This window comes from Galleria mellonella, unplaced genomic scaffold, assembly GCF_026898425.1.
Source record: "Galleria mellonella isolate WM207_F2 unplaced genomic scaffold, CSIRO_AGI_GalMel_v1 utg625, whole genome shotgun sequence".
In the NCBI taxonomy this organism is placed as follows: domain Eukaryota; kingdom Metazoa; phylum Arthropoda; class Insecta; order Lepidoptera; family Pyralidae; genus Galleria; species Galleria mellonella.
In genome coordinates this window covers 209,113-222,215 of record NW_026442129.1, presented here as the reverse complement: position 1 = coordinate 222,215, position 13,103 = coordinate 209,113, and the positions used below count along the sequence as shown (strand labels likewise).

At 39.5% G+C, this 13,103-nt stretch overlaps 1 protein-coding gene across 1 annotated transcript in view; it reads right to left on the bottom strand.

Moving 5' to 3' along the window:
- Positions 1–13,103, bottom strand: part of LOC113511297 (non-canonical poly(A) RNA polymerase protein Trf4-1-like) — a 52,948-nt gene that overhangs the window by 11,012 nt on the left and 28,833 nt on the right. Inside the window, exons 3-7 of the mRNA XM_052899677.1 lie at positions 9,832–9,971; positions 8,721–8,783; positions 4,376–4,663; positions 930–1,034; positions 4–276 (exon numbers count right to left, since the gene is read on the bottom strand). Coding sequence (XP_052755637.1) covers positions 4–276; positions 930–1,034; positions 4,376–4,663; positions 8,721–8,783; positions 9,832–9,971 — 869 coding nt within the window. The remainder of the gene's footprint in view (positions 1–3; positions 277–929; positions 1,035–4,375; positions 4,664–8,720; positions 8,784–9,831; positions 9,972–13,103) is intronic.

Here is a 13,103-nt window from a genome sequence, read left to right as displayed (position 1 = left end):
GACGGGGTCGGTGTCGGAGGGCGAGGGCGAGGGCGAGGGCGTGGGCGTGCGCGTGCGCGTGGGCGTGCACGTGGGCGTGGGCTGCGCGGCGGCGGCGGCGGCGGGCGCGGGCGCGCGCGGGAAGAAGTACGGCTGGAAGGTGTCGCGCACCCAGCGCCGGTACTGCAGCACGTGGTCCGTCACGCGCACCACGCGGCCCAGCACGCTGCAGCGCGCCAGCAGCGCGTTGTGCGGCGCCACCGCCTGCTGCAGGCTGATGTACCCGTAGTCGAACGCCTGCCCAGCACGCACACCACATTCAACAACGCTCCAAATAATCATAATTAATCGCCAAACGGAAAACTCGAGAACGACTGAACGGATTCGGCTATTATGTTTTCATTATTAAAAAAAATATTGTCTTTTTCTCAATGTCCTCTACCCAAAGGTTGCCTAGAAAAGATTGCTTAGCGAAAAGGCCGCCTTTTGTATCACTTCTCATTAATATTTACTGTATTTGTTATTTTTCTTTTTACTTGGTGCAATTAAGTGTAAAATAAATAAATAAACATTTAAAAAAAATCCTTATTGACCAGATTATAAAAAAAAAGGCGGTATCATGTACTTAATTATAATACTAAACTAAATTGGCTATTTGAGACATATTGAAATCCCACTTACACCCGTTCATTTTACAATACACTCTGTGACTTCTTGATGAGACCTCAATGAGTCACAAGTCAATCTTATTACCTTAGTACACACATACATACATACATACATATCTGTCACGCCTGTCTCCCATTAGGGTAGGCAGACACAATGAAACGCCAAATGCTTCGATACACATATTTAAAGTAATTAACAAATTACTTCATGTGGTCCGGCCTCGATCTTTAATTCGTCGTTCGTAAATAATGACACGCCAAACGAGGCAACTACCAGCATACCTGCTTGACTTGTAGCGCTCCGTAACTGGAGCGGCCAATGTCGTTGCCCGGAGTCAACGGGTCCTCTATGCACAGCAGCGACGGACGGTGACCGTCGTTCATTTCCTGCGAATAAGGTCAAATAATAAACTGAAAAATTGGTAAAGGATTTTTTTTTACAACACACACCCCCACCTTACGGAGGGATTCCGAAGGTACCCATTTACCTCCCACAAAGTGTATGGGTCTGCATAAAGCGTTTTCCAGACGTTAAAAAAAAAGGGGCAAACGAGCATACGGCTCACCTGATGGTAAGTGACTGGTGATGGTAATTGGTTTTCTAATCTATCTAATCTATCCCACGAACACTCAGGTTATGGAATGAGCCCCCTGCCGAGGTTTTCCCCAGAGACTACAGCATGGGGTTCTTCAAAAGAGGGATAAAGAGGTTTCTTCAAGGTCGGCAACGCACGCGTAATGCCTCTGGTATTGCAGGTGTTCATAGGCTACGGGAACCACTTACCATCGTGTGGGTCGTATGCTTGTTTGCCATCTCAGTGGTATAAAAAACATATACCTCACTAACTTTACACCAAATATCAGAAAGAATTGAGTTCTAGAATACAAGTAGCCACATCGTCTCTTAGAGGGGATAAGGATTGCTAGTAAATAGGTTTCAACAGCCCCATTACTAGCGATATTCCATATCAGATCGAACACTGCGTGAAACCATTCACCAGAAAAAGACTTTGTAAAAAGTCGATTGCTTGGGCACCTCTGTCCCATTCGTGTTTCTACCGTGAAGCAGTTGTGTTTGCATGGCTGTGTTTCGGTTTGATGAGTGGGATATAGCGTAAATTTACTGGGTACGGAGGAATAACACCTGAGTCCTCAGGAATGGCAACACATGGGGGGTATCATGGGCGAAACAGTATACTCTGTTATGTCCATGGTACTGCTCATGTCTATAGGCGACGGTTACTACTTTCCATCAGGTGGGCCGTCAGCTTGTTTGCCATTCTAAATTGCATTAAAAAAAATATTGCATTAACTCCCGTCTCCTACAATATAGGCGTCTATAGGCGACGGTTAACACTTTCCACCAGGTGGACCGTCAGCTTGTTTGCCATTCTAAGTTGTATAAAAAAAAACACGAAGCAAGAAGCAAAATTATGGCATAGGTGCGAATGTAATTAGCCTACATAGAGATAAAGCGATGAATCATGTAGTACAATGGGCAATTGCTATCTTTAGATAGTAGCACGTAATCTTTTGGCAATTCGCAGGGATTCACCATGCATTTATAAAACATGTCCGTCATAGACTGTGTGACTGACAGTCATGTTTTTATAAACGGGGATTCCCGGCTGAAGGACAACTTTATATAAACTGTTTAAATGGGGGGAAAGGGATTGTTAGCAATGGAGTTTGGCAGCCCCATTGCTAGCAGTATGCCTTATTAGGTCGACCTCCACGTGGTTCCCCCTGGAAACCATCGTGAATAATTCTCAATGAATTCGTAACGATGGGCTAACTGACCTACTTCATCCTCACCTATCATCCTTCACTGGTACCCCGCCGGTGTATAACGATAGCGCGGCTGGAGTTACCATTCCATTATCACCCATTAAAAAAAAACTGTTTAATAGATTTTTTTTTTTTATTGGATGAAAATGGAGTGATAACCCCGCCTGCGCTAATAGGATACGCTGGCGGGGCACCAGTGAAGGGTGCTCGATGAGGATGAAAACAGGCCAGTTAACCCATCATGATGAATTCATCAGGAATTAACCATGATAGTTTCCAGGGGGAACCGCGAGGAGGTCGACCTGGTTGAATATATTGCTAGCAATAGGATTCTTAGTCTCCATTACTAACAATCCCTTTCCCCCCTGTTCATTTGATTAGAATAATGTAGTGATAAGGTTACTAACAATGTATAACAACTAATTCAGTGAAATTTATGTAAATATTCTCGACATTTATTTTAAATGAGAAAAAAAACAAGTCTGTCTTCTTTTTCTAAACAATAAACTATTATATTCAATTATCCGATCCACAAATTTCTCCTGTATTTATTATTAATTGCTGTTTTTCAGTTTCGTAGTGTTAACAACATTGATTTTCACGGCCTCTGTAAACTGGGACCCGAAGTACGAGACGACATACTTCAACGTAAGCACCGAACTCACGCTGAAGAGAAAACTTCTAAGTGAAGCCGAAATAGTTGACGGAAACGGCATAGTTTATTAAATACTAAATAATTAATTATTCACAAATTAAGAGGGAAGGAATTGACCGACCCCGAATAAATAATTGAGAGAGAATAATTGAGGAGGATAATGGTCAAAGGGCAGTATTTTTATTAATGAGGACTAATGACCCCATTGCCAACAATATACTCTAATCTGGTCGACCTCCACGCGGTCTCCATGAACAAAGTCGCTGTTAAATTCCTAGTTAGTGCAATCATCATGGTACCGCCACACGTCTGTATACCGATACTATTTCATTTTCATTGCTAGTCACTTATAAATGTGGAAATGATTTTGTTAACATGTTTGTTTCTTTTTTACCGCGCGCCTCTTCAACGACTCGACCAGACGTCACGTGGTATAAATTCAAATTACCTTTATTCAAATATAGACTTGTTTACAAGCACCTTTTTAATCGTCACTTTTTTTTATCTACTGTAGGGTACGGAAAATTGTTATCTGTTTTTTTTTTTTTTGATGGGTGAAAATGGTATGGTAACTCCGCCTGCGCTAACGGGATACGCTGGCGGAGCACCAGTGAAGGGTGATAGATGAGAATGAAAACAGGCCAGTTAGCCCATTATGATGAATTCATCAGGAATTAACCATGATAGTTTCCAGGGGGAACCGCGATGTTATCTGTTGAGAAGAGCCCGCCATACCTGCTTCTTTATGTAGGTAATTATTATTTTTACCAGTATGTGAGTTTTATTTACCTGTAAAGGTTTTTACACCACGTTAAGTTCCGATTGTGTGTTTAAAATATTAGTGCAAAGTTTGTTATATACCTGTATTGCAATGTAACAACCTTACCAAAACTTTATTGTAGTGTAAAATATAACTATTATTTTTTTTTCAACTTAGAATAGCAAACAAGCTGACGGCCCACCTGATGGAAAGTGGTAACCGTCGCCTATAGACATGAGCAGTACCATGGACACAACAGAGTATACTGTTTCGCCCATGATACCCCCCATGCATTGCCATTCCTGAGGACTCAGGTGTTATTCCTCTGTACCCTGCAAATTCACTGCTATATCCCACCCTTCAAACCGAACACAGTCCTGCAAACAAGACTGATTCACGGTAGAAACATGAACGGAACTATGGTGCCATAGCAAACAACTTTTATACAAAGTCTCCCACTGGTATAAAACTATATAGATATGTTGATAATCTTCAATAAATCACTGTCCAAAAAAAGCCACTTACTTTCTGTATCTCATCCTTGGAGACGTAGGAGCCTCCGTTTTTCACCCTGATCGCCGTCTTCACATAGTTGAACTTCCTGCCGTACAGCTCGAAGAACTCTATGAGCAGCACGCCGAGGTTGTTGCACTGGCGCACGCGCTCCGGCCGCGGGTGCAGCTGCAGGAAGCTGATGCACATGAGGATCAGCGAGTACGACGAGATGCCGCCCGTGAACACCTCGTTCAGATCGCGCTGCAGTAGGAACTGCTTCAGGACCATCACCAGCGGGGACAGCACTGGGTACTTCTCCTGCCGAACGACAAATAAATAAATATTAATAGTGGCCACTGAGTGGAAGTAAACGTATGTATACTTGTTGATACATCGACGAGTATATATATTGGGGGGAGAAGGATTGTTAGTAATGGGTTAATCCCCATTGATAACAATATACACTGTCAGGTCGACCTCCACTAGGTTCCCCTTGGAAACTATCATGATTAATTATCGTCAAATTCGTCGTGACGGGTCAACTGACATGACTTCATCCCCATCTATCATCCCTCACTGGTGCGCCGCCAGTGTATACCAATAGCGCAGGCGGGGTTACCATTTCATAGTCATTCATTAAAAAAAAAAAGTATATATATTAGGGCGACCCTCTAATCTATACTAATATTATAGAAAAGAAAAAAATCAATTGTTTGTTTGTAATTAATTAACTCAAAAACTACTTCACCAGTGTTAAAAATTCTTTTTAATTAGGTTTTATATAAAATTTTGTAAATATGTACCGTTTCCTCCAACTTGAAAAATAGGACAATTGTTATTAAATTAAAAACAAAATAACCGACGGTAGGTAGGCTAGCACGTTATAGTATTTACTGTAAAATGCATTACTTCCACACGGGACCAGTTGCGTATTAATTTACGTTACACTGGGTCACCCGTGCAAGCGTATACTTTCGATTGTCGAATAGATATAAACAATTCTCGCGGTTACAAGGTCGCCGCGTGTGTACCGTAACAATCGTAACGTACGCGCAACTTGCGTAACACACACATTGTGTGGATTCACGACATTTTTACATTCCACGGCCAAATTGCGCGGTGCGTGAGGTAGGGCATTATTTAAATTAATTGTTATTTAATAAATTAAACTAATTACGTTTAATTAATTATAATTAAATTATTATTTATTTAATTAAATTATACATTGTTTAATTATCTAATATTTATTTAATTAAATTATACATGGTTTAATTAACTAATATTTATTTAATTAAATTATACATTGTTTAATTATCTAATATTTATTTAATTAAATTATACATTGTTTAATTAACTAATATTTATTTAATTAAATTATACATTGTTTAATTATCTAATATTTATTTAATTAAATTATACATTGTTTAATTAACTAATATTTATTTAATTATAATTTTACAGTGTACAGAGGAATAACACCCGAGTCCTCAGGAATGACAACGCATGGGGGTATCATGGGCTAAACAGTATACTCTGTCATGTCCATAGCACTGCTCATGTCTATAGGCGACGGTTACCATTTTCGAACAGGTGGGCCGTCAGCTTGTTTACCATTCTGAGTTGCATAGAAAAAACATGGCAGTGAAATTAGACGGTACGCTGACGCGACATGTCAGTCCTCCGAAATGGTAAAAATGAGAGATGCTACGGAAGTCACAGTGTATTCTATGATGTGCTTGGTGTTGTTGCCACTTTCCATCAGGCTGGCCGTCAGACAGCTCACTGTTAAAGTTCATCATTACTATATCAGCCTTTAACTGTCCACTGCTGAACATAAGTCTCCATTTTGGGGAGGTTTTGCCAGTAGTTGCCACGCTTGGCAGGCGGATTGGCAACCGCAGTCAGAGGTTTAAAGATGTTTTAAGAGAGACGCTGCTGCCCATCACTCGCCCTCCCTTAGTCGGCTCTTATGATACCCACGAGAAAGGTAGGGGTGGCCCATTCTATGCCGGGACCACACGGCCAACCGCTGTCACAGTTACTTGATACAAATTGAATCTTATTATTTTATTACATCTGTCCATATTTTATTCCGTATTACAGGGGGGAAAGGAATTGTTAGCAATGGAGTTTAACAGCCCCACTGCTAGCAATATGCTCCATTAGGTCGACCTCCACGTGGTTCCCCCTGGAAACCATCGTGAACAATTCTTGTTGAATTCGTCACGATGGGCTAACTGATCTGCTTCATCCTCAGCTATCATCCCTCACTGGTGCCCCGCCAGTGTATACCGATAGCACGAGTGGGGATACCATTCCATTTTCACCCAATATTCCGTATCACACACAGAATCGAATAAAAAAGACCGAGAACGTAAGATTATTGGCAAAATTCATTGTTTTTTCTTATGTACCATGAATACAAAGAGCACCTAGCCCCGCCAGCGTATCCCGATAGCGCAAGCGGGGTTACCATTCCGTTATTATCCATTAAAAAAGAGCAGCTAGTTCGGATCCGCCCGACACCAAAACATGTCAATTATAATTTCCGACTAACTTTCCAATGATGAAAAACACCAAAAAAACAACAATAACAGTGCTAATTAATTGGGTAATAACTGTGACACATAAAATTCTAATATACTCGGTGAAATGAGGGTACTTACAATGTTACATTCACCATAACGCCCGCAGTCAAACAGATGTCTCCGACTACCGCATTATTTCATGAACATGATTATATGTATATATTTTTTTTAATTAAAAATGTATAAAAGACTAGCTGTTTACCACGGCGCTGCCCGCGTGAATCGTTAAATAAAATATCCTATGAGTTAAAATATGATATATAACCTACCTTCATTAAATTTTAGTTTAACTGATCGGTATATATTTTATAGCATTTTATATGTGACTGTGCCTGTTAAGCCGTTTCTAAGATTAGCGTACGCAAACGTACAGACAAACAGACAAAAATTCTAAAAAACATTGTTTTGGGTTCTATTGCGTTCATAAAGTATATAGACTTTATATATATATATATATATATATATATATATAAAATAGTTTTTCTTATACATCTTCCACGTAGACAGCGACCAGTTACGGTTTCATTATATGTATTGATATTGATTGATTGATATTTTTTTATTTGTTACATGGCTATTCATTGACTATATATAATTTCGAATAAGCGTCTCCACCGAATTTATTTTGCAAAGATCTACCCACAAAAATAAAAATAAATATATTGTTCATCGATTTTATTTTGTGAATGTCTAACCCTCCAAAAATAATATAAAAAAAAAATGTCATTAAAAATACTATTTTTTTGGTATTCAAATGGAGAATATGTAATTGACCAATCTATGGTATAAATATAATAACTATTTAATTATTCTAACCATAAGCTATATATAGACAGCGACCAGTTACGATTTTTATATATGTATTGATATATAAACGCATACAATAGATAAAATATGTTTTTTTGCATACCTTCAGTCACATTCAACGACTGAATGATTTTTTTTTTTTTGTAATCAGACCATGTAAATAAACTAGTCAGACGTTTAGAATTATATTAATTCCGCTACGTTTAGTATGCATGAGTACCAACCAACCAGTATGTGATACTGAATACTGACCAACTTAAGCTGTTTATAAAATGTGCTGGTTCTTGTATGTATGTTCTTGTTCTTGTTCTAGAGGGAGACTTTGTACAAAAGTCGATTGCTTGGGCACCTCTGTCCCATTCGTGTTTCTACCGTGAAGCAGTTGTGTTTGCATAACACCTGTATTGTACGTATTTTTATATGTTCTATTTCAATTGTTTATCAATTTTCTATTTTTTATAAAAAATATATATATATATATATATATATATATATATATATATATATATATATATATATATATATATATATTACATATAGTTGTAAACAAAATTGCCGTCTGTTGCTTTATGTATTGTATGTATTTTTTTTTGTTCTATTCCAATTGTTTATCAATAAAAAACTACAATTGTCATTGTATGTAAAAAGGTTAATTTTAAACATAAGCCATTAAATAAAATAATTGAAATCGACAAAATAATGACTCTGCTGCAAAATAACAACTAATTCAATGAGGTAAACAGACGGAATACATTTATAATAGGTAATAGGAGAGAATAACAATCCTGTTTCTGGCCCCCTAGACAAGTGGCGAGCGAGTTCGTCAATGAATCGACATCGCTAGCGATTCCGTGCGTTGGAATGAGTCATCCGGCGTTGCTATATCATTCTATCTCACTAACTCGCTAGCTTTGTCGATACCATCGACGAATTTGCTTGCCATTTGTCTAGAGGGCCAGATAGTGTCTACGTACACTCACCTTGAACTGCTTGATGAGCTCGGCACTCTTGACGCCGCTACTCATATTGAATGAGATGTCCACCTGCCGATACAAGGATGGTGCTTCGTTATTTGAGGGAAGGAGTCGTTGGTAATGGCCAGTCCCATTACGGGGGGGGGGGGGGGGATTTTTTAGTAATGCGAACTGCCAGTCCCATTGTTAGCAAAATACTCTATCAGGTCGAGCTCCACTTAGCCCCCCTTGGAAACCATCGTACTGTATTCCAGATATATTCATCACGATGCGCTAATTGACCTGCCTTTTCGTTCTCACCTGTCATCCATTATTGGTACCCCGCCAGCGTATACCGTTAGCGCAGGTGGAGTTGCTATTCCATTATCATCCATAAAAAAAAAAAAAAAAAAAAAAAAGAAGGGATTGGTAGTAATGAGAATTAACAACCCCATTGCTAGCAATATACCCCTATCAGGCTAAGAACTATTGTGATTGATTTATTGTTAGCCACTATGGGCCAACTGACCTGCTTCATCCTCACCTATCATCCGCCACTAGTGCCCCGCCAGTGTATACCGTAAGCGCAGGCGCGGTAACCATTCTAATATAATCCATTCAATCGGGGGGAAGGGATTGTTAGTAATGCGGACTACTAGTCCCATTGCTAGCAATATACCCTGACAGGTCAACCTCCACGTGGTCCCCCCTGGAAATGCAATTGTTGAATACCAGGTATATTTATCACGATGAGCTAACTGATCTGCTTTTTCATATCCTCCTATCATCCCCCACTGGTGCCCCACCAGCGTATACCGTTAGCGCAGGCGGGGTTACCACTCCATTATCATCTATCAAAAAAAATACATTCAACCAAAAAATACCCTATTGGCCCTATCAGGTCCACCTCCACGCGCTTCCGCGTGGTAACTATCGTGGTCAATTCTTAGTTAATTTGTCACGACACGCTAACTGACCTGGTTTCATCCTCACCTATTATATCTTACTGGCGCCCCGCCAGTACATACATAGCTATATAGCGTGTATATATACGGGACAGAGTTACTCAAGCAGAGGACTTCTATGCAACCTGCCTCTGGTTACAATTGCTCAACGGCAAGTACGTCAGTGGCTTTACCTTGACATCAGAGTATTTGTCTGTCATCTTAACGATTGGCACCGTGGCCTTCTCCAGCACCTTGATGCTCTCCTTCTCGGCAATGTCCTGAACCACTAGTTCCCGCTCCAGAGTCCACAGTGGCAGCTTCTCCCACTGGCCTGTAACAAACAGTAAACAACAGGGTGATTCATCTTCTAAGAGGACAATCCAGTTATACAACTGTATTAGCATATTATATTTATATACTATTTATTAACCACTTTACATATAGAATGTTTAGTTCAAAAGACGGACTTAATGCTACATAGCATCGTCTCCTAGTCAACCTTTGGTCTAAGAGATCTTATGGTGGAGGGATGGACAGTAGCGTCCCTCTTAAAACACCACCAAAACCAACCCTCCTGCCAAGCGTAGCAACTACTGGTAAAACCCCCTTATGAGAGAGCGGAAAGTTCAGCAGTGGAAAATTAACGGCTGATACACGGGTTATACTGGGTGTCAAAGAAATAATTAGCATCATTTGAAGAAAATGTTCTACCAGTGAAACCAAATAAATGACATAAAGAAAATGCTTGGAAAAACGACAAAAAATTGGAGCCTCCCAACACTACAAGTCGAGTCCAGTTTACGAAGCTTCAAATAATTGGTCTTTTTTGACATTTTTGATTCACAAAGTTTCTGCCCTTATATATATAATACATTCTCAATTTTGCCATGTAGTCTCGGCATATAATGGACTAGCCCTTCCTTTCTCGTGGGTATAGTAAGAAGCGACTAAGAGAACTTAACAGTCGAGGGACTGGCGGCAGCGTCCCTATTAAAACTTTACAAAAACCTAACTACGGTAGTCAATCCGCCTACTAAGGGTGGTAACTACTGGCAAAACTTCCAAAAGGGAAGGCCTTTGTTCACCAGTGGATAGGCTGACATAATGAGCATGAGATTCTCCATTTCACGTACAGCTTGGATTCTACTCTACATATATGGTATTTTGAAGAGTCTAACGCATGAATGAACTTGCTATTAATAAAACAAAACAAGTACTTTACTAGTGACACGTAGCGTTCCTCATTCACTAATGTATTTATTACTTCCACGTATGCCCACAGGATAGTGTCCAACAAAAGTTTACGGTCACAATCATCCTGTAACACAACGCTGGCAGCGTGACGCGCGCTGGTTGCGTCACGCACCGCGTAATAGAATCATATTGCTAATTCTACGCGTTTATTCAATGAGACGGCTTCATTCATAAATGCACTCGGCTTGTATGTATGACGAGTTTTAACAGCATATATCCGAGTGGATATTTTTTTTTATGTTTAGCAGACAAGGACGCATGTAACGCTCATGACAATGCTGACACAGCACTTGCGTAGCTCAATAATTAAAGATCAAGAACAAATATAATTGTTATAGAGTTAAGTTCACCTACTGTGATCTCATTTCCAGGTAAACCTGTTCTGTAACTCTTATAGTGTGCAATAAAGCGTACACCATAAAAAAATATCTTCAAACAAATCTTACATCATGAGTACACATTCAAAGAATTTTTTTATTGAGGAAACTTTGTGTGCTTCGCCTGGGTAAATTGCCATCGTCTAAAATTCTGTAATGGTGTATAAGAAACTGTAAAAGTAAGTACGTAGCCCAACAGGATCGTAGCTAAACCCAAGTTTAAAGTAGGCCAAAATAACTTTTTGGTAGGACAGAATCCATAATTAAGTAACTTCGAAAAACGAATGTGTCTAATTTTCTTAAAGCCTTTCATTTTAAGGTAGGGGCATTGTTCTTTGTTAGCACCCCCCTTAAGCTACGGCCATGTAGCCCAATGATTGTATATAAACTGTATTCTTTTATTAATAAACAGAGTATAAATCAAGATTCGGTCGTATTAATACATCTCCCGAGCTGGCACTTTACACGGCGACCCTGCCAAGATCTCCCCTCCCTTTCTAGTGTAAGACTAATGGAGTACTGTAATACTTGAAACTTCTTCTATCACTTTTTTTTTACGAATGACCAAACTTATAACACCCGGGGGGAAGGGATAGTTAGTAATGGGGAGAGTTAATCCCCATTGCTATCAATATACCTTATCAGATCGACCACCACGCGGTACCCCCTGGAAACCATCATGACTAATTTATTTCACTTCGTCACGATGGGCTAACTGATCTGCCTTTTCACCTCCACCAATCATCCCTCACTGGTGCCCCGCCAATGTATAGCGATAGCACAGGCGGGGTTACCATTCCATTATCATCCATAAAAAAAAACTTATAACACCTGTACCCAGATTTCGCTTGTGCTCACATCGCTTGGAAATTTCCATAACGCTTTAATCAACAGAAGCGGCAAAACATTAGTTGTACTATGCCAAAATTATGCATGTTAAGCGCCCACGTCGTATTTCACCGCGCGAAATTATCGCGTGTGATTCCAGTGTAAATCAAATCAAATTAACACTTGACCCAGATATTACTCATTTGTACACAACAGCCATGTTACCTTCTTCGTTAAAATTCTGCAGAAAAAAAAAACAATTTCCATTCATTCCAATAATTAGCGTTGAATAGGAATACTCAATATTCTTTTTTTAAACGAATAAAACACACCGACGAGCGACGAGATGTTTCTTAGGCGCATTAGATTTGAATGTTTGAATTTAGAATTTCTTTCGATTTGATGTCTGATTACGGATTCGATCTTAGGATGCGCAGGCTGTAGTCCAAGCGTTTATGACTACCCTCATTATTAAAAACGTTCATAACGAAGTATGGCAAATTGTAAATGTCTGTCAATTTTTGAAAATAATTTAACATTTTTCAATTGTTTTTGATTGATCACCGTGATTAACTGCTCTTGAAATAGCCACAATAGGCCAACTAACCTGACTTCATCCTTAATACTTCATTTACCACTAGTACCCCACTATTGTATATTATTAAAATAGGCAAATATGTGGATTCACCCACATGTTTACACATTTAAAGTGACCTCTAAACCCAGCAATTGTCATTACAATGATCCTTGGGTGCCGCGTGTGATGTACGTAACAGATAAACCGCTCTACGTCTTTAGATATCAAGGAGTAGGGTGAGTCATACACACTAGATTATGACAACAATCGTTGCGCAAGAAACCCGCCGCGTACGTAAACAGTTCTAGATGCTTCAACGAACTTTTGTACTTTCAATTGACAGGCAAACCTTTCAATTTTTCGTTTCTTATATAGTCCCCAATCTTTAGTCCCATAGTCTTTAGTCCCTAATTTTTAATCCCCAAGA